General features: G+C 32.4%; 3 protein-coding genes across 3 annotated transcripts; all 3 read right to left on the bottom strand.

The window, feature by feature from the left end:
• Positions 1-2,647: 2,647 nt before the first annotated feature.
• On the bottom strand, positions 2,648-3,669 carry LOC107910832 (flavin-containing monooxygenase FMO GS-OX-like 3). The gene is made up of 3 exons (XM_016838765.1): positions 3,414-3,669; positions 2,842-3,002; positions 2,648-2,755 (listed from the first exon to the last, which is right to left on the bottom strand). The coding sequence occupies exons 1-3, from the start codon at positions 3,667-3,669 to the stop codon at positions 2,648-2,650; spliced, it is 525 nt and encodes a 174-aa protein (XP_016694254.1).
• Positions 3,670-9,282: 5,613 nt separating this feature from the next.
• On the bottom strand, positions 9,283-12,467 carry LOC107911596 (flavin-containing monooxygenase FMO GS-OX-like 3). The gene is made up of 7 exons (XM_016839456.2): positions 11,253-12,467; positions 10,992-11,062; positions 10,652-10,801; positions 10,483-10,565; positions 10,213-10,348; positions 9,734-9,907; positions 9,283-9,660 (listed from the first exon to the last, which is right to left on the bottom strand). Exons 1-7 carry the CDS (start codon positions 11,923-11,925, stop codon positions 9,493-9,495), a joined length of 1,455 nt encoding a protein of 484 aa, XP_016694945.2. The 5' UTR covers positions 11,926-12,467; the 3' UTR covers positions 9,283-9,492.
• Positions 12,127-12,465, bottom strand: LOC107911597 (uncharacterized). The gene has a single exon (XM_016839457.2). The coding sequence runs from the start codon at positions 12,463-12,465 to the stop codon at positions 12,268-12,270; it is 198 nt and encodes a 65-aa protein (XP_016694946.1). The 3' UTR covers positions 12,127-12,267.
• Positions 12,468-22,882: the final 10,415 nt, after the last annotated feature.

Here is a 22,882-nt window from a genome sequence, read left to right as displayed (position 1 = left end):
ACAAAATTTCCAATTTTGCCCTTATTACATCACTTTTTCAGATTTTTCTTCTCTTATGCCGTCTCAAATATCTCATATTGGCATATTTATGCCTTAATTCCCTCCTTATTTATCACTTAAGCAATTTAATCACTTTTAACAAATTTTACATTATTTTCAGTTCAGTCCTTTTTAATTAATTGACCACCCAAACGTTAGAATTTTCTAACGAAACTTTAATACCAACCCAATGACACTCTATAAATATTTATAAAATTATTTATGGCTCAGTTTATGAATTTTGAGTTTCGATACCTCATTTTCGATTTTAATTATTTTAATATTTAATCGTAGTAGGCTATTCACTATTTCAAAAATTTTTCCTAACTTCACATTTAACTTATACTCACTAAATTAATAATATTTTCTACTCACTTTTTGGATTTAGTGTTCTCGAATCACCGTTCCGACACCACTGAAAATTCAGGCCATTACATGATGTCACACACTTGGATCTGGTAACGGATCGGGTGTGGGGTGTCACACAAATTTATTATATCTCCAAAAGGGGAATTGAGAGCCTTGTGTCTGACGATATTTATAATCTTTTTTTTTATTTTTCTGATACTTTAAAAAAAATCTAAACCTTACAAATCTTATGATCCCACTAAGGCTATTTTATTAAAACAAATAATGCTCTTTCTTTGAGGAGGTTGAGTTTGCGCAGGAGAAAGAACTAAGGACATTGTCTTTGAAGAAGAATATGTTGATATTCCTCAAAACATTCTTTTAATTATTATTGATAAAGATTAGGAACAATTTATTATACATGATATTATTCAAATAACAACTCTGGTTTAAGACAATGTTGTTAAACCTCCTGATCAAGTAACAAACTTTACAACCTCAAGAATTAATATTATTAAGAAGGTCCACTGGAGAAAGAGTTATAATAACTTTGGTGGCATAAATTGTCATTGAGCTCCATTAGATGGATGTCAAGACTGTGTTTTTTAATGGTAACATGGATGAGACGATTTATATGGTACAACCACAAAGCTTTGTGTTCTGTAATGCAAAGTCAATGGTTTGCAAATTAAAGAAATTCATATATGGGATTAAGCAAGCCTCACATTAGTGGTATTATAATATTTACCAAGTGATTATCTCATCCAGTTTCGAAATGGCTTTAGCTAATGGTTGTAAATATCACAAGTTCAGTGGAAGTAAGAATAGTCCCAACCAACACCCCAATAATGATTTTGAGATTACGAAAATGCATAAGATTCCTTACATTTCAGTTGTGGGAAGTCTAATGTATGCTCAGGTTTGTACGCATTCAAATATTGCGTACATTGTTGGGATGTTGTGCAAATATTTGAGCAATTTAGATATGGATAATTGGAAAATAACCACATGATTCATACATTATCTTTCGAAAATAAAACATTACATGCTCACATATTGGAGGTCTGATAAGTTAGAGATTGTCAGATATACAAACTCCAATTTTATAGAATATGGATGCAAAATTTTGTTGCTAAGGTGCAAATTGTGACAATAAAATAAATGCCAGTCCTTTATTCCAAAAGCAATAGGAGCACACCAAAGTTAAAACACATAGGTTTTAAAATTCTAATTGTTAAAGTAAGAGTTCAAAGTGGTCAGATGTCTATAAAGCATACTGAGACAAACTCTATGATTGCAGGTATGCTTACTAAGGGATTATCACCCAATGTTTTGATGAGCACACTGCTCATATGGATGTAATGTCATTTCAGGATATTCAGTTTTAGTGGGAGTTTGTAATTTTAAATGGTTTTTTTTGTTATAAACACATTTTTAATTATTTCAATTTACGATTTTGAAGGTTATTTTATGCTGAAATAAAGTTTATTTTATTTATTCACACTTTGATTTTGGTAAGGTTTGATATCACAAAGGTTTAAGGAGGACTAGTCGGAAATAGACATGTTTAGATCACATTGTATGTAATTTCCATATTTAGATCACATCCATACTTGATCTAAGTCATTTGGTTGTGTTAATATACGTGATCAGGAATGGATTTAGTTACGATACATGTAACGAAAATCATTTTAGTTCTATGTTAACATAATTTAATGGACGAGATTGTTTGGAATACCTTTTGGATATGATAATAAAGTTTTTAGCTTATAAGGTTATATAATGACATGTAGTTATGGAGTCATTAGTATATATTTGTGGTCCAAGTGGAAGATTGTTGGATAATATGAACATTACATAGATATAATAAGAAAATTACATGTTATTATTTACTATTATAAAATGTTAACCCAAATAGAAGTGTCTAATTTAGTTAAAGTTTATTAGACTTCAATTATTAAATAAAGTATGAGGCTAATATGTGTAGTAACTAACTTCTAATTGATGATGAGCTAAGTAGAAATTAATGTTAATGTGCAAAAGTTATATATTAAGGTTATGGTCTCCAAATTTACACATCTGTACATTTTTTTATGTCCCATTTTAAAAAAAGAGAGCCCCCATTTTCCAAAATACTCGTATGTTAATTTAGAATATGAAAACCATATGATTTTTGATATCTCAATTACCTAAGAAATGAAAAAAGATATTTGTATAGAAATTTTTTTTCCCCTTTAGAGGGACAAGTTATTTAAAAAGATTAAATTATATCTCCTAATAAATACCCAGGGCAATGAAGAATAACATCTGCGCTGACAATTGATCCATTTTGAAATAACACCTTACCATCTTTATGTGTACATTCAATCTGCAACAAAAATCACAATTTCTTACAGAGAAAAAATTGACGAGTTTAAAGTGCAACTTAATTAAATGATAAAATGATTAAAAAACCATTGAATGTTGCAAAACGTTATCATGATTTTCCAGTCTTTTTAACTGGAAACTAGGTCCTCTAATAGCCTGATGAACTTGTTTCGCAACAGAAGCGATCTGTTTTAGAATGTTATGGATTGGGCACTTGCTGAATCTCCGATGAGCACTACTACTGTCAACTAGAACCAAGAATTATTATAGCAATTTGTGTCTTTTCTAGGTTGATACTGAAGTTTTAAAAACAGATTACAGCAGGGTGATTGTTATCAATATTGAATTCCAACTGTATATGGCACAATGCCTTATTTTCAAATTGTTCTAGAGTTCTGTAATTATGGCTATGCATTTGCAATCCTGGCCAAATGTCTCTGCCTAAAACATGACAAATTACTACCCAATAGAGAGATTATCATACAAGTAAACAGAAATCGAGTTATCTGTTATAGTGCAATGCAATTGAATGAAAAATATTTAAGATGGCATTTGCAAAAGTAGTTATGACAGTGACAAACTACTACAATGGGAAAGAATTTTTTTTGGCATGAATGAAATTCCTGAAAATTCTGCAATTCTGGGCTCTGTGTATTTACCATTACAAATAACTACAGCCTCAAACACCTCCTCCCATCTTGGCTCGGTCTCTCGAGTCCTAAACTCAACGATCCACTTGTGACTCGTCTCATCAACTCGCTCCACCCGAATCACTTCATGCCCAAATCGAATCAACTCCATCAACCCAAAGTCCCTAGCAAAATCCTCAAGAAACCTGAGCACCTCTTCATGACCCGGAAAAGACCTCGGATCCCCACCTCCTTTCTTCACAAATGGATAATCCGTGAAGCCCATAATAGTTCGAAGGGATCTGTAAAGGCTACTATGAACTATTTCCCGATTCGGGTCAAGGCCTAATAGGTCGGATTCCACCTGTGAATTATAGAGCCATGTACCGGGGCGCCCACTTTGTTGGCCTTTTCAAATACAGTGACATGGTGACCTTCTCTTTGAAGCTCCCTGCAGTGCCACAACCGACGACCGCTACCTTATAAGATTGCCCCTTTTTCAGCATTATAGCCATCAAAGGCTTACCTCTTCAGTTTAAATTTCAATTGTCAACAATCTGCTAGATGATTAATGCTGGGTAAAGAGACTTAATTAAAGCTACCTTCTACCCAGTATTTGCAATGGTTATTAATTAATTCATTGTGAAAGACAGAGAATAGAATTATAATATCTTTGTCAGAGAATGATATGATATGATATTATATTGTAATTTCTCACCCAGTGTTCTATGATCTACTTTGTCGGGTCATAAGCACTATCAAATAATTGTTATAACAAAACTTTCTAAAAAATATGATGATAGTATGACAACGGCTTCATGTATAAAAATTAGTAGGATCAAATTTCCAACAAGCCGACGGCTGGTAGAAAAGAAAAATGAAGGACAATATATATATTTTTCAACAAGCCAACGGCTGCTATAATATCAAAATTAGTAAGATAAAATTCCCTTTACTTTTTCTTTTATCCAAGTAAAATGGCTTTTTTATAAAGATAATATTTAAAACATTAAGGCTACGTTTGGTTCACTGTAATGAAATAGAGCTGCAATTGAATAAAGCTGTAATCGGTAATCAATTGTTTGGTTGAATGAAATGGAATAGAAGTGTAATAGTATTCTTGTATTTGGTTGAATGGAATGATATTGTAATAGCATAACGAAAAAAACTAAAATAACTAGAATACCCTTAGCAGAATTTTTTTTAAGTAGATGATTATTGTTATTATTATTAAATTTTAATAAGATTATTATTAAAAATAATTTAATAAAAATAATAATTAATTTAACCATATTTTAACATAATAATTATTAAATATAATTTAATAGAAAAATATATAATCTAATAAAATTCTTAATATAATTATTATATGAATTTACTAAAATCATAATAAATAATACTATAAAAATAATATATAATCTACTTTATTATTTTTAAACTGTAATATATATTTAATGTGCTAAAATATCATTAGTGAAACAAATAATTTAATTATTCTACAATAAAAAACAAAATACTAGAAGTAATAAATAACTTGAGAATTATATTTCACATCCAAATATAATATTCATATATTAACAAAAAGTTACATATGTATTTGATGTTCTAACCAAAAAAATGGTTTCTCAATGCCTACATCTATCTATATTTTACAAATTAAACTCTAATACCAACTCCAACCATTTGGTTTGGGGAGTACTGGAATTTGGTAATGAACAAGGGAATATGTACAATGATCCATGTAACACGGACTTTTTGTTAAGTCATACTAGAAGACACCAATCCTAAACTCGAGAGTTCCTCAGGGGGCACAACAACAGTGTACTGAAATGCAACCTGCACTATAGGTAGTTCAGAAGAATGTCTGCAAAGGAAAAATGATATTAAAATATCTAAATAATATAACAGTAATGCTCCACAAATTACTATCAACAAAAAAAGGTAGCACAACCACAAAACACTGAAAGGGAGCATGTTTCAAGCATTTAGGTGGGCCCATCTGGTGCAGGCAAGAAATTGATACAATGAGAAAAAAAAATAATCATAATAACATTGTATAATCTAACAATTTACATATTACAAATCTGAGCATAATGAATAGATTTTATTGAATCAAGAGAACTCAAAGAAAGTAGAATACTAAGCTATAAGATTCTATGCCAGTTGAAGTCCCTACATTCTAGAGCAAAATAGTCTAGAATGTATGTCCATCAGATTCAACAATAAAAAAGACTAGTAATATTGACTGTGGCAGCCAAAGAACGAAATTGTAATGAGTAATTAATATCTGTAAAATCCAACATTATTAGCGAAATCAAAATCATAAGCATATGTTGCAAAAAAATCACAACAAATGATGTGCTGAACATTTTCATATTGAGGATCTGGGAAGAAGTGACCATACTGCAAAAGGTGGGATTGAAAAAAGTGAGAAATCGAAAATTATTAGATGATATTTCCCCAGTAAGAAAATTTGAAAGTAGAAAGAGGAAAACTTACAGAATGGCCAGGCTTGAATTTAGTAGATGTCCTCAATCTTAGTACGCAAGTAAAAGCATATGGTCGACTTAGCATTCGGTACCTGCAAAGTAAGATCAATAACAGCACTCAAATGGAATATCCATATAATTAACTCAAGTAGATATGAAGTATCCATATAAACATATACTTTATCATCTTTAAAAAAGAATAAATTAGAGGAACTTATAGTACAACATGTCCTGAGGAAGTGTTGAATCATCTGTATTTGCATATAAGAACAAAGAGCCACCACTTTCTATGCTAATAAATTTAAGAGATGCCAAATCTGTATACTCATTTGTAACAGCAAAAATGTCCACGCATACACCTGCTTGAATAGCTACAGCAGCCTGTAACATTTGTCAATGCTACATTTCCCAATCCACATGACTGGGATGAGATAATACAAAATTCAAATGAAAGATACCAGATCTTTGTAGAAAGGTGTCTGCTCAGGAAGCAAAGCAAGGCCTGCACCTTCTCCTTTACTAGCATATTGCTCACCATAACTTTTTGTATCTAGTTGCCCAGGTCCATAATGATTGCAAAATTTATCATTATCCCTTAATAAAAAGTAAAATTTTAGACTCAAACATAGTGATTGCAAAATTACATGATTTAATTAGTATAAATGAGGATAAACAACACTATTCTAAGTGAAAGGCTCAAACAACAAAGGTTATACCACATACAAACATATGCACAGTCCCTTCCTAATTCTATTCTTACAAAATAACCCTATATTATAGTTAAGAAATCGAGAACAACAAAAAAAGAATAGAAAGAGCAAGGGGCTCACCATTGATTCAGAGGCAGATAGACGAGAAATAAATCTACAAATCTCGCGTTTGTTTGGCGAAAGAAGAGCAAATCAGGGTAGAGTGATTTGGGAGACTGCGATAGCCAAAGGGTTTATAAGAGCGAGGGCTTTTGAGAGTTCAACTAGAAATGTCGTCGATTAAGGAATCAAAGGCACTTACTGTAAATAAGGAGGTTCAACTAGAAGAAAGATGAAGATGAAGATGGCGATAGCCAAAAAATGTTCACCTGACCTTGGATGAAGGGGAGGAATGCCGGAGTCGGAGGAAGCAAGAAATGGTTGCCGTTGAGTGTTTTTGAGGTGAGAATTTGTGAGGGTAAAATAGGGTTGATTTGGGACGGAATGGGTAAACGGTGAAGAGGGAAGGGAATAGAAATCCTAAAATTTTTCTGCTTAAGGCCGGAATGGAATACACCCGTAATACAGTATTCCCTTCAACCAAACCTCTGTTTAAGTGGGAAGCAGAATAAGCTTGTAATAGGTAGGTAATGGCATAGCCATTATCTTTAACCAAACATGCTGTAATTAATTATAAAAACTGGAGGAGAACAAATTAATTAAGAAAATTGAGGTTTGCTACAGTAACTTTTTAAGTATCGCCTCATTGGTGACACAAGTAAACTTTTAAAAAAAATGAAAAAAAAATTGAAAAAGTAAAAATATATTTTTTATGGTGTTGCCTGATACATTAACGACGCGGATAAATTAAAAAAAAAGTCTAATACGAAAAAAAAAGGTTGAAAAAGTGAAAAAAAGCTGTTTTGTGGTTCCAGACAATAGCATTTTCTCTTCATTTAATGTCTTAATAATTTTTCCTTGCATTTAATGTCTTAATGTTTTTTCTATGCATTTAATTCCTAAAATTATAACTTTTTAATTTAATTAAGGGGACACATTGGCGGGCACTAATTAAAATATTTTTTCCACTATTTTTCTGTCAAATTTTTTTTCTTCTAAAAGTTTATTAGTGTCATCAATGTGTTAGAGAACACCTAAAGTTACTACATCAAATACCTTATTTTTTATAATTAATTTATTTTCCACCCTATTTTTATAATTAATTAATTTTTAATGTTATTTTAATAAAAAATTCAAGTAAAATAAATTAAATTAGGTTAAATAATTAATATTTTTTTATATAACATCAAGATTAGAAAAGTTGTAGCTTTTTGTTGAATTAAAAAAAATAAGAATAAGTAAATGAAATTTGGAAGAATTATTTTTCAAAAACAGTTGCAAGAATTAATCTAATCTTTATTGGATGAAACTTGTATGTGTTGGACAAAACGTTACCGAATAAATATATAAATATAAATAAATATTTATATATTTATATATTTATATATAAAATAAAATAAAATAAATTGAATAATTTATATTTAAATTATCAGATACGAAAAACCAATAAATAACATAACAAAAACCAGAAATCGAAAAGAATAATCGAGTTTTACTAGATGTTGAGACTTGTTTTACACAGTTTCCTTAAGACAAATTCGACTGCTCCTACGGTACTTGGAGAAACGTTGGTCAACTGTCTCTCAAGATACAACAACACGATTCGAAGCAGTAGCACCTCTGCAGTGATCAACAAACAAACGTTGCCTTTTTTTATCACCAAAACGTTGGAAAATATGGAGAGAAAAAGAGAAGAATTTTGAAGCGTAAAATAAACTCGGTGTAAGAAAGTGTGATTGTCCCAAATAATTCTGAAGAATTCTTAGGCTTTTATAGGCATTCAATATCAAGGAATTTTGGAAATATCCATGAATAAGGATACAGAATTTGCATTAAAGGAGTAATTAAATCAATTTGATTAAAATCAAATCAAATTGATTGGAATAAAATAAAATCAGGATATATTTCATTTTAAATCAGATTTTGTATATTAGCTGAGAAAAATAAATAAATTGTGTGTTGGTCAAGTACTAAGTTGTCATAAGATTAACACAATTTTTTCTAATGCATAGGTAGAAACTAGACTTGAAGAGTTAGTATCGAGGTCGCAGTCGGCTCATCTCATCACCTCTTCAAGCTTGGAAGAGAGTATGGTTAACATTTTGGTTTTAGTCTTGGCATGTACGTAGGTAATGTTAGTTATAAATGAAATGTTTTAATGGACCTAAATGTAGAACTTAGATATTTTTTAACCTTAAAATCTTAGCCTTAAATGAGTTTGATGAATTATGTGACTATTGAAATTGAAATTGAAATTGAGTTTATGTGGTTGAATTGTGAATTGGATTGATTGAATTTTTAGTTTTTGTAAAAGAACTTAAGTGATACTTCGACAAGATTTTTCCCTTAAATTTTCAAACTTCGAACTATAAAATAATATCGATACCTTGTCAAAGGTACCGATATCGATACTTTGAGGAAGGTTTCGATACTATAATAAGGGTATGGATACCTTTTATTTTTGCTAAAATTTTCCAAACATCGAACCTCAAATTAGTATGGGTACTAGGAAAGAGTATTGATACTTGGGCCAAGATATTGATACCCTATAAAAATGTACCAATACTTTAATTCCAAAAAGTAGTATTATACTCAATAAAATGATTTGAAACAAATTGTTACTTGAATTTTTACTGAGATGAATTCAATAGAAGATTAATTGAGAATTCTAAATTTGTTACATGGCAACATTCATTAAATAAAACTAGACTAATAGAATGCGTCTATTGTCGCTCTAGCAACAATTGTAGCACTCCGAAACCTTGACCCAATAGTCGGATCGGGCATGGGCTGTTATATAGGATGTGGAGTTTAATTGGAACAATCTACTTCTTGTATCCATTTGTCAACATCCCATGCATCCCGATACTTATCACCATAATATGATTTTATTTTCTCCATGGAGAAAAACATTATTTCCTTCCACCTTTCCGGGGGCCTTATGTTCAACTGAGTGGCGAGCCAATTTTCATATTCGAACTGCCAGCAGACAACAAAACAATATAAGCAAAGAGACAGTGAAAGAGAGATTTGGGTTTGGAAAATGGAAAACCTTGTCCTGCTGAAGCGTATGAGTAAGATGCTTGGGTCGCCCACTCTTCTCCATCAGACGGTAAAGCTCTTCAACAGAATCTGCCATCTCGGCTTGGGTTGGCAGCTTTACCTTGCCAGACAGAACTTTTGCCACCCATTTTGCTTGTGATTCCATCACTATAGAGGGCACTGCCTGATTATGTAAACACCAATATACTGTGTTAAAATTTGAAATTCAGTTTGAAGAATATTACTGTTCAATACTTGGCCATGCAAATTCCCAGGATTAGTCTCTATATAAGATATGCCAGAGCCAAGAAAATTTGGCTTTGAATCTTTGACAGGGCGCAGAAAACAAGAAAATCTGTGAGAATTAATCAACATTTGAGGAAAATTTAGAATGACTCATAAAGAATCAGGACTTTGACTGCAATTTATTGTCTAGAAACATTTAATGCCTTCAAAATATTTTAATCAGATGGAAGAAAAAAAGTTTACCTTGTAAGGTAGTGCCACAAAAGAAAGCCAAGGGGCTAAGCTTGGTGGAAATACATGTTTATATAGAGGTCCAACACGGTTGTCGTCCACAGTAACTGTCCCATTGGACCTAAGAAATGGGAAATGGAATTTGTACCTGCAATAGATTTATTTTTCCCAAGATGTTTGGAATGCATGCTAAATCTAAAAGGATAAAGTATTTAAGAGATTGAAGCATTTCTCTGGTTTGATAAAAGATAGCTAGAAAGATTCAAGTATTTTTAGAAATACCCGGTGCAATGAATAATGACATCTGCATCAACGATTGATCCATCTTGAAATACCACCTTACCATCTTTACGAGCACATTCAATCTGTTGATAAGTCACAGTCTATCAGGAAAAAAGACGACCAGCTTAAAGTTCAACTTTAAACCAAATTGAGAAAAAGAAAAAGAAACCATAGAATGTTGCCAAGCGTTATCATGATTTTCCAGCCTTTTCAATTGGGAATCAGGTCCTCTAATAGCCTGATGAACTTGACTCGCAAGAGGGGAGATCTCTTTCAAGATGTCCTTGGCACTTGATCCATTCCCTATAAGCACCACTATCTGTCAGCCAAAACCCAGAATCATCTTAGCAACCTATGTGTTCTCTTGGTTGAGATGTATGGATTGATGAAACTAAAAGTTCATCAAGTTCAGAAACATATTACCAAGTTTGCAGCTTCATGTAGAGGACTGCAGAGTGATTATAAGTAAAAATACTGCAGATTGGTTGTACTTGTATATGATTAAATACCTTATTTTCAAACTGTTCAGGAGTCCGGTAGCTATGGCTATGCATTTGCAATCCTGGCCAAGCATCCCTGCCTAATATATGACAAATATCATTATAGCTAAAGATAAGAGTTGAGCATTATTGAGAAAGAATATTCCTGGATTTAGAAGCTTTTAAATAGCAACAGTGATGAAAGTAATGCATATTTATTCTATATTTCTGAAGCAATTTCTTTATTTAATAAAGCTGATTCAATGATTTCCAATGGCATCAAAGAAATACCTGGAAATTCTGCAATTTTTGGCTCCGTGTGTTTACCATTGCAAATAACCACTGCCTCAAACAGCTCCTCTTTCGATTCCCATCTCGATTCAGTCTCTCGAGTCCTAGACTCAACAACCCACTTGTGACGCGCCTCATCAGTTAGCTCTACCCGAACCACTTCATGCCCAAATCGAATCAACTCCATCAACCTAAAGTCCCGGACAAAATCCTCAAGAAACTTGAGTACCTCTTCATGACCCGGAAAAGTCCTCGGATCCCCACCTTCTTTCTTCATAAATGGATAATCCGTGAAACCCATAATCTGCCTAGGAAGGTTAACTCTAAGGGATCTGTAAAGGCTACTATGAACTATTTCCCGATTCGGATCAAGGCCTAATAGGTCGGTCTCCACTCCTGAATTATAGAGCCATATGCCACCAACATGGTCGGCCTTTTCAAATACGGTGACTAGGAGACCTTCTCTTTTAAGCTCCCTGGCCGTGACTAGGCCTGCAAAGCCACCACCGACGACCGCTACTTTATAAGATTGTCTCATTTTAAGAACAATAACGATCGACGGCTTACCGCTTCTATTAAGAAGCTGGGTTTCACCGTTTGGGTAGCGAGATTTCGATTCTTTTAGGTCAGCTCCAGAATTAAAATGTTTGTTTATCCAAGGAAATAGTAGCATATTTTAATGATAAACAGTTTGCTTGTCTTGGCCTAAATCCAGCACCCTTTTTTCTTTCTCTCGTATTTTTAAATAATTTAATCTTTACTTGGTGGGCTAAGCTTCACTGCCTCAAAGCTTAGGTCGTGGTTGTGTGGCCAAGATCAAATTTTATACAAGTTGAAATTTCAGTTAATATCCAAGAAAACAAGATCTACTATCTTACAGCAATAACCCAGTGATAGTTAAAAGTTACATTAAAAGAAAAAAAAAAGAGAAAGAAACCGTAACCCTTTTAACAAGAAATAAATTTCCCATTTCTCCTACTGATCTGATTCTGAAATGTTAAAAGATGATGGTAAATTATTTGGAAACGTCGACAGCGTCGTCGTTGGAGTTGGTGGTAGCGGAGGGTTTACGGTAGTTTTCTTCAATGTGTTGTGCTATAACAAGGCCGGAGTTGAGGAGCTTTCCGATGTTGGGAACGTTATAGTTCTGAGCCAGATAAACCCCAAAAAGAGTTCCAGCCATGAGAGAAAAGGCACTCCTCATTACACCCATCCCTTCCGATGTGGCAGTTAATTCCCCGTTCCACTGTTGTGATTTGGGTGGAGGATGGGCAAATTTATACCATGGTTGAACTGGCTCAATTGTCTTGAGGCCCAAGTCTCTCTTTCATTTTCTTTTTTCAATTGAAGTAACCCCCTACCCCAAGGGTCAATCTCACACTCTTGAGTCCCAAGCAAAAAGCAGGTATTTCTTAAATCAAATCTAAAAGATAACTTGATCAACTACGTAACTGGGCTGGATCAATGCAAAAAAAGTCAGCAGTCTGAATAAGGACAAAATTGAGGGGCCTTTTAACTCGTTTGTATTGCATTGGTTAATTCACTTTCAAGTAGTTGAGCATTAGCAATGACTTACAGCTTGGTTGAAAACTAGACTAGACTCCGTCCATGAATATTTGTATTTTGTATAGATTTTCATGTTTAAAACCTAAAAATTAAGTCTTCCAATTTTATTGCTTTAAAAATCTTGATTCAGTTTCTAAAATAGGTATTTTCTTTCAAAATTTGTCAATTTTAATTTGCTTATCCTCCTATGTTTACAGAAAATAAATATATTAAATTAATAATTTTTTACAAAAATTACTAACCACGAAAATATTTGGATTAAAATTTTAAATTGAAAAAAATAAAATTATTGAATCTTTAATTTTAAAATATAGGTATTAAATCTAAATTTTATACAAGTACATAGATTAACAACATATTTTAATCTTTCCATTGCAATCTTGTACTCGTTTTAGTTTACTTTAGACTTAAATGGATTATTTGGTAAGAAATTATGTTATTTAAAGATCACACTTAAAATATTTTTTCCCTTTAATTCATAAAAATTGTTATAAAATGGGGGTGAAATTTGTTAATGTATATTACTTTTTATTAAAAGGCTAAACATAAAAGATGGTATATATACATGAAAATAGAGAACTTCAGTTTTTGGGGTTCAAATGTTATTCAACATGTCTGCATGTCTGCTCAATTTATTCTTAAATTGAATAAAACTCACAAGGAATTTACAAGTACAGTATAAAAAGGACAGTAAAGACATTAAGCAATGTGAAAGAGTTAAAAGTAAAAACACACATCAGGCTGAATGAAGGTCGACCCCACATGACCCTCTTCTAACCTTATACGATCTACAAAGCAAAACACACCCATGTCTTCAATCACGAGCCAACAAGCGTTGCCTCCGATTGCTGTTCCACTTGGGGGCCTGGGTTGGCATCAGCAGGTTTGTTTTGAGTTGGTTTGGTGCGAGGGCAGCGCCTGTTTTCTCCCCTGCTACCGCTACTGCTTGTTTCTTTAAGATGGCGGCAGCGATTGAATCCTCCAGTTAAAAGGGCACCGAACATAGCCCCCAGGAGAAACGTCGCACCTGGCTTCATACTCATTTATTACCGATTATCAGTTGAAGACGAAATTTTAGAAGCGAGATTCGAATGCAACTGAAATCTGTTCCAAGGCTTCTTCCATTCTCCATCATTTATAGTGAAAAGAGTTTACATTAGGCTAACCCCTTCCCCACGGCTCAACCCAATCAGCAGTCAAATCAGACATGTGTAATTATTTATTATATTTAAAAAATTATTCAAGACAAGTTTTTTATAAAAGTATAGTAACATTTTATTTTGTTAATATCTCCAAAAGTCTCATTGTATAATGATTATGGAAATAAAAGTTTTCAATTTACAATTTTTTAAAGTTAATTTTATTTGATATAAAATTTAAAATGGAAATTATATAATTTTTAATAATTATAATAATACAAGATAGTGTCACATGCTGCTGATTAAAGTCTGTGACCAAATCTCACAGAATCTCTCGAGAAAGTCAATTGATTAAATTGGTCTCATTTTACCCACTTGGACTGGCTCGATTCGTAGAACATAAAAGGGAGCTCATCTACTTAAAGCTTGATGGTCCAATGAAATACTCCAGTAATTTAGAGGTATCAAGGTAAATATTTGTAATCTTATGGATAATATTGTAATTTAGAGGTATCAAGGTTCAAACTCATTAGGACTCTCAATATACATTAATTTTAGTTGTTGATGTAATTTAAATTGTATCGTTGGATTTGGGAGAACTCAACTATAAATAGAGGTATTCTCTCTCATCTGTAATCACTTTAGTTGTACTTCACTCCTTAAGTAATCAAACACTTTGAGAATAATTACTCAAACATTTTTATGCAATATTTTCTAGTGCATTTTTTTGTTCTTTCGTTGTTATTTTGTTTGTGTGTTTGCTTGCGCAAAGTTTTGGTGCATTGGAGAATTTCTTTGAGAATTTTCACATTTTTTAGAGTTAGGCTAACTTAGGCGGATTTGAAGCAAAGTTATTACTTAAGGTCGCACGATTTTTTAGGCTAAAGTTCTAGCCTCGTAATAATTGGTATCAAAGTCAAGGTTTGTAAGGTGCCAAGTTGAGATGACAAAAGAAGAAGAGGATTAGAATATCCTAATAGAGACCCGTGGGAGGTTTAGGAAAATGAGCAAATCAAGGGATACAATGTCAGCTTTGTAAGGTAGGGTTGCCAAACTTGAGGGTTCCATAGGTGATAAGAAGAAAACTCTCGAGGTAGTTGGAAGATGCACTTTTGAGCTGGATTGAAGGAGAGATAAGCTCAAGGGACAAGTGTTGGATGTTCTTAATGCTAACGTTAACATGAAGGAGATACGCGGGGATCTCAACTCCACTAAGAAGAAGCTAACTGAGAGAGATAATTCTCTTGAAGTCATAATAATGGTTTTGAAAGAGGAAACCAAAACCATTGTGATGACTTTAAAGGAATAGATTGAGGAGCTCAAGGGAGAACTCATTGATTGTAAAGTTGTTGTGGAGAAATGAGTGTTGGTTGCGACACCCAGGCGCAAGATAGATGTCCCCAAGCCAAAAGACGAGGTTGGCGAGTGATATGAACAATTTTCGCTGGAGAATGGAATAGTAATTCCATGCTATAGGTATCAAAGATGATGCCATTAAAGTAAATATTGCTTCCATATTTTTTACTGAAATAGCTCTTTTGTGGTCGCGTCGTAGGTCCACAGATAAGAAATGAGGTGAAATCGCAATTAGACTTGGGAAGACTTCTAAAAAAAGTTCAAGAGATAATTTTGCCTCAAGTATGCTAAGGAGGATGTTCAACGTAATCAATAATTTAATAATTTATTAAATGAAAAATATATAATTGAATAATTTATATATGACAATTTGTATGTGATAAATTAACAACAAGCAACTGTCCAAAATTTATGTGTTTCTCAATAATTTAACTAAATTATTAATTTAGATAAAATTTTAATAAATATAAATTCAAAAAAATATGATATACAAAGTTAAAGCATAATAACATATTTTATGAATGCAAAAAATATATATAAACCATAAATCAGATATGACTTACCTAAAATCACTAATTTCTTAATTTTAGCAAAGTTTCTTTTTTAAATAAATTTGATTGGATTAATAATTATTAAAAAGTCGGTACCTAAGACATGACCCTTGGGTTACCTAAGACATTTCGGCAATCAAACAGAACATAAAGAAAACTTTTGTAACGGCCCAAATTTCAGTGATATCGGAACAGTGATTTGAGATCACTAAATCCGACAAGTATGTTTAAAAATTTAATAAATTAATACTTATGAGTCAAGTGTGAATTTAGAAGAATTTTGAATTAGTGAATTTTGTGTAAAAAAAAAGAGAGAAAAGAATTTAATAAGTAAATTGGGTCTAAAACGAGGTATCGAGACCTCGAATTCATAAACCGAGCCATAAATATTTTTAAAAATATTTATGGAGTGTAAATAAGTTAGTATTAAAGTTTCGTCAAGAAATTTTAAGATTTCGGTAGTTAATTAGGTGAAAAGGACTAAATTGAACTAATTGTAAAATTGTGAGATGTGATTAAATAGCTTAAGTATTTAAAAAGATGGATTTAAAGAGCAATTAGACCCAAAGGTTAATGGCTGGACGGTTTGGGTATGAAATAAGCAAGAAAACAATGTGAACAAGGGGCAAAATTGGAAATAGCATAAAAGTTAGTAATTAAATAATGATGTAATTGAAAAATCTAGACATTTTCTTCATCTTTCTCAGCCAGAAACGTCGTACCAGGTCTCCTATGCTGGTTTTTCATATTTTTACACCATGTAAGTTCAATTTTTACTATTTCTCAGTAATTTTTATGTTTTGGTGACTTTTACAATTAGGTCTAATCATCTAATTCATTAGTTTTTGATTTGGTGGGTGAAATTGGAAGTTACCCTGGCTGAGTAAGGGTAGTATATGATGAATTATTATGAAATTGAAGTTCTAATTTCATATTAAGGTTGCTTTATTAAGTCATTTTGATAGAAAATGGTATTTAGGACCTAATTGTGAAAAAGTTGTGAATTAGATGTTGGTGTTGAAATTGAGAATATCAAAGGTTGTGAAATAATTTATAATGATAAAATAAAGTGTTAATTGAGAAAAAAATAGTTCAATTGATGGGTGAATTGAGTAGGGACTAATTTGTAAAAACTGTAAATTTTAGGGTAAAAGTGTAATTTCGAAATTTAAACAGCATAAATTGTGAAGTGAAGTAGAAATCAAATAAATGCTAATGAGTAGAAATAATTTATATTATAGATCAAGAGAAACGAGATTCAAGTCGTGATCGAGGGAAAAATAAAGTTTACGAGGAATAGGCTCGATTGCTAATATTTTATATCGAGGTAAGTTCATATGATTTTTAATAATGCAATGTGTAATTTAATGTTTTGAAATGAAAATTTCATGAATGATATAGTATATTATTGTATATAAAATGTCATTAAACTGTGATAATTGTAAAATGATATTTGAATAAAAGTACAAATTAAATGGAACAACGGACTTGAGTACTTTCATTCAGTGGCTAAGACAAATTTAAAAAAACCATGGTTGGACCATGGCAGCATGTGAAATGTGATTTCCGTATAAGACCATAGCTGGGCTATGGCTTCGGAGAAATGTGATATGTGCTACTGTATAAGACCATATCTGGGATATGGCATCAGTGTGATATGTGATCCGTATAAGACCATGGCTGGGCTATGGCCTCGGTATGTGATATGTGACTATGTGCAAGACCATAATTTTACTATGGCATTGTGATAATGAGGTACTCAATTCCGTAGTTGTTCCCTAATTTGATTATGAACGAAAATGTAAAATGGCCCGAAAAGATTAAGAATTGGTGAATACTATGAAAATGACACGATTTGGAATAAGTTCTTGATACTTGATGACATTGAGATTATGGATCTATGCTTATGAAGCATAATTATGTGTTCTTACCATGATGGATGAAATGATATTGTATGGATTTAGTGAATAATAGTGGTGAATGAATAAATATGGCCTTGGCAGTTTTGGATTACTGCAGTAGTGTAACTTTTGAAATTCACCATAAATTGTGGAAATTGAGTTAAGGGCTGAATAAAATATGAGATTAAAGCCTGATGAGTCTAGTTTCATATAGAGGAAACGGTGCATGCAATTGGATTTTATGTTATAAGATATTTAAATTGTTGTGAGACAAAGTTTGAATGACTTCGAGATCCCCTGTTCTGATTTTAGAAAATCATTAAAAATTGTACAATTGTGGTGTTTTATCTTAAAAGCATGTTGGTAATTGCTTATTAATTTCATATGGACTTACTAAGCATTTATGCTTACCCCTCCTTTTCATTCCTTATAGTTTTGACAAGCTAGCTCAGAAATCGGGAACGGTCGGAGGCCCACTCACACTATCCGTATACCATCTTGGCATAATGGCTTGTATATTTTGAGTATGGCATGTATAGCATTATAATCATTTTGTATATATGGTCTTATGATATGGTTATTGAGTGGTATGGAAATGCTTGGTAATGATTAGCCATTGGAATGGCTAATCATGATCATATTTGGTGTTATGTATGTCAAATTGCTAGCTAATCCATGGAAACCATGAAATAGGTAAAATTTACCATAAAATAGATTCAGACAGCAGTAGAGATGAGAATTTGAAAAATAACTAAAAATAGTAGAAATGGAATTAAATAATGAATAAGTTATGGAATCGAAGCTTGATGAGTCTATTTTCATATGGAAGAAGCGAAACAGGTATATGATCTATATTTTATGAGATGTTTAAATTTTTGTGAAACAGGGCCAGAGCAATTTCTGGATCCCCTGTTCTGAATTTGGAAATTCACCATAAATTTTAAAAAGATAATTAGAAGTCATGCTTTATATGTACAGATTCCTTATTGAGTCTAATTTTATTAGAAAAAAACGGCATAGTCATTTAAGCTCTGTACAGGGAGATATCTGATTTGTAATACACAGAGGTCAGAGTAGTCGAACCCTAAAACAGGGGAGACTTTAACTAATAAACTGTACTAATTGGCACAAACAAAAATTCTAGAAAAAAATTAGTAGATAGATACATGAGTTTAGTTTCAGGAAAAATTTACGGAATTGGATTTCGAGTTTCGGAACTCGAGATATGAATTTTTAAGAAACTATGACGCAGTTGGACAGCTTGTCCGAATTTGTTTAAGTGCTCAAATAAGTTTAGTAATGCCTCGTGCTCGACTCCGGCGACGGTCTCGGGTAAGGGGGCATTACAACTTTAGATGAAACTCAACCCAATTTAGTTTGCCCCCAAAGCATGTAAAACCAAAAACATTCCAAACTAGAAAAAAATCTATAACACCTGAAACAACAAAACCAAGAGAAATTTCTATCGCTTTCCTTTTTGAGCACTAAACAGAGATTCACAAATACCTCTGCTTTCCCCCATATTCTAGAGCCTTTGTCCATTGTCGGTCAATTTCCACCACCGCGTTTGCAAAACTAAGCACTCCATTCATCAGATAAGTCTATTCCATCCTTTTTATCCATTCGGTTGCTAGCAAATGAACCACTCCATTGGCCAATCTAGATGCATGAATGAAAATACAAGTTTGAGATTCTTTACTTAAACTCTTCGCATCCTTTATGTAGGTCGAGATTTCAGATCTGTCTTCCTCATCCATCTAAGCCTTCTTCACCACAGTTAGTGAATCCCCTTCAACCTCCATCGCCCTTATGCCCAAATCCAAACCCAAACCCATCTACATTGCTTGGATGTAAACCAATGCTTCAGTCGCAAAAGTCGAAGGTATGTTTTCTTTAATCATTTTTTTTCAAGCCTATCACCTGACCTTTTGAATCCCTAATAACAATACCAGAACATGACTTATTTTCTTGATTTCTGTATGCAGCATCAAAATTTAACTTAACACATAGGTTTTATGGTATATTCCATTGTTCAATCACCTCCTTCCTCTCAAGTAACTTATTGCTTAGATTATCTAACTCCTTGAGATAGTTCTTAATAAAGTTTGTAGTGACTAATCCATCTTTTTTCTCACTTTCGTGCACCCATTTGTTTCTGTCCATCCAAATTACCCATAGAGCACATGCAAACACTCTACACTGGTTTTTCGAATTTTGTTAAAAAATTTAGGCAATCCAATCTTTATTTCCCATGTCCGCCATTGTAACACCCCTTACCCGAGACCTTTGCTGGAGTCAGGCACAAGGCGTTACTTGACTTAACTTACCAGTTCGAAGCATAAAATTTTGCTTTTAAAATTAATTCGCTCACGTTTAATCAATATGTCCCTAGAAAGAGTACTCGAGACCCTAAAACATACAATGAAAATGATTCGAGTCCAAACCGGGAACATTAAAAATTTTCCGAATACTTATACAAATCAAAATAATTTATTTCACCATTCACAATAAAACTGTCCACCTGCATAACTGTCACTAACTTAATTATAACTCGAGTTACGAAACTCAAAATTTAGATCCGTAAATTTTCTCTAAAACTAGACTCGTATATCTACTTACCATAAAATTTTCAGAATTTTTGGGTTAGCCAATTAGTACAGTTTATTCGTTAAAGTCTCCCCTGTTTCACTATCCGACGGTTCTGACCTCTGTTTGCTAAAAATCAATTATCTCATTGTACAGACTTCATATGGTGTTTCCGCTTGTTTCTACTGAAAATAGACTCACTAAAGAATCTAAACATATAACTCATAATTCTTTCTGTACAATTTTTAATGATTTTCTAAATTCAGAACAGGGGACTTCAAAAACCATTCTTACTCTGTCTCACAAAAATTCAAATATCTAAAAATATATAACTCTTTTGCATACTCTATTTCTTTCATGTGAAAATAGACTCATTTACCTTTAATTTCATATCTCATTCAGCTTCTAATTCAATTTTCACTATTTTTGGTGATTTTTCAAAATCGAACTATTGATACTGTCCAAAACTGTTTTAGTAAAAAAAAAAGTTAATAACCAAGTTTGTAACACATTCACTTCCTTTCAATTAAACCCTATAGATACCATATAAACTTTCTGATGAACAATAAAATTTACCGAAGTAATTTGGATAGTGTGCCCTGATGTGTTGATCCGATCAACTGATTTCACATCAATCTACAAAGAACATTAAACACACAGGAGTAAGCTTATAGAAAGCTTAGTAAGTTCATAGGCCCATAATAAAATCTTATCAAGATTTCACTAACAATATTAATAAACAAGTATAATTCAACATTTCCTGCCAACCACAATCTCAAACAATAAATTTACTCAATCGAGTTCAATATCAGATATCAACTCATTTCCAACATTTAGCTTCAATTGCACTTACAAATACTTGTCAAATTGATGATTGTCTTACGGATTTGAGTATATCGTTTGCCCGATGCCATGATTTGCTTGAATCTTTTACAATGCTATAACTCAGTATGGTTTTCTTCACTGAAATACCATGCCTGCTTTTCATAACTCAGTATGGTTTTCATTACTGAAATACCATACCTACTTCTCACAACTCAGTATGGTTTTCATTACTGAAATAACATACCTACTTCTCACAACTCAGTATGGTTTTCTTTACTGAAATACCATACCTACTTTTCACAACTCAATATGGTTTTCTTTACTGAAATACCATACATACATTCCACACTTTGCCATGGATCCACCATGGACTTATTCGTTAATTCATCACTGGTTACTGAACGTATGTACTCAATCCTGCATATCCCTTAATTTGAACTAACAATCTCATTTTTTTCTCATTTTTACCATAATCATATTTCAACAACAATATACGAATTGATACAATATATCATTCCCACATTAACAATTAATCATAAAAGTTCAGCCGTATGAACTTACCTGGGCCAATTTGTAGGAGTTGTAATATTTCAGAGACTAGTTTGATATTTTCTCTTTTCCGCGTTTATCTTCGAATTCCCGATATGGTGTACAAATATGAGAAACCAGTTTGTTTCAGACCTCCTATGGCGTTTTTGCTGATGAATTATGAAGAAATCTCTAGATTTTTCACTTTTGTCTTTGTTTTATATATTTAATTTGTAAAATTTCCAATTTTGCCCTTGTTTTTCCTTACTTTCTTGCTGGATTTTTCTTGCCCAAACCGTTTAGCCCATATAATTTGGGTCTAATTGCCTTTTAAATCCTTCCTTATTAGTCACTTAAGCTATTTAATCACAATTTAACAAATTTTACACTGTTTTCAATTTAGTTCTTTTTAGTTAATTGATCATCCAAACGTTAAAATTTTCTAATGAAACTTTTATACTAACTCAATAACACTCCATAAATATTTATAAAAATATTTATGGCTCAACTTATGAATTCGAGGTCTCGATACCTCATTTTAGACCCAATTTACCTATTAAATTCTTTTTAAATAAAAAATTCACTAATTCAAAAATTTTTCTAAATTCACACTTGACCCATAGTTATTAATTTATTAAATTTTAAAACTCACTGGTCGGATTTAGTGATCTCGAATCATTGTTTCCGACACCACTGAAAATTAGGCTGTTACAGCCATAGTTTGGGGCCACACAAAACTCAAGTAATTCTAGACCTCCTATGTAATTCGACAATCACGCATCACATGTTCTGTTGTTTCTTATTCCTCTTTGCATCTAGGAAAAACTGTCGTTCCAATCACCCTTTTGTAATGTAGATTATTAAAAGTAAGAAGAAAATTACATGTTATTCTCCATGTTGTAATTTTTATTTTTGGTGGTAAATTTAGTAGTCATATTTTCTTGTAAAGGTTCCCTTTTGTGTTGTAACTAGCATTAGGATTTATGAATCCTTATACTAGACGCTTGTAACCACTGCGAACAGAGTACTCGCCCGATGCTTCACCTCTCCATGCCCTATGGTCATCGTATGGACATCATGCTAATAGAATACAAAGCATTCTTTATGCATCCTTTTTACTAAAGGTGTTGTTAAGATCAACTATCTATCTTCTAATAGTAGGCTCTATCAAATCAGCT

This window comes from Gossypium hirsutum, chromosome D11 (assembly GCF_007990345.1).
Source record: "Gossypium hirsutum isolate 1008001.06 chromosome D11, Gossypium_hirsutum_v2.1, whole genome shotgun sequence".
In the NCBI taxonomy this organism is placed as follows: Eukaryota; Viridiplantae; Streptophyta; class Magnoliopsida; order Malvales; family Malvaceae; genus Gossypium; species Gossypium hirsutum.
This window is presented reverse-complemented; position numbering and strand designations above follow the sequence as displayed.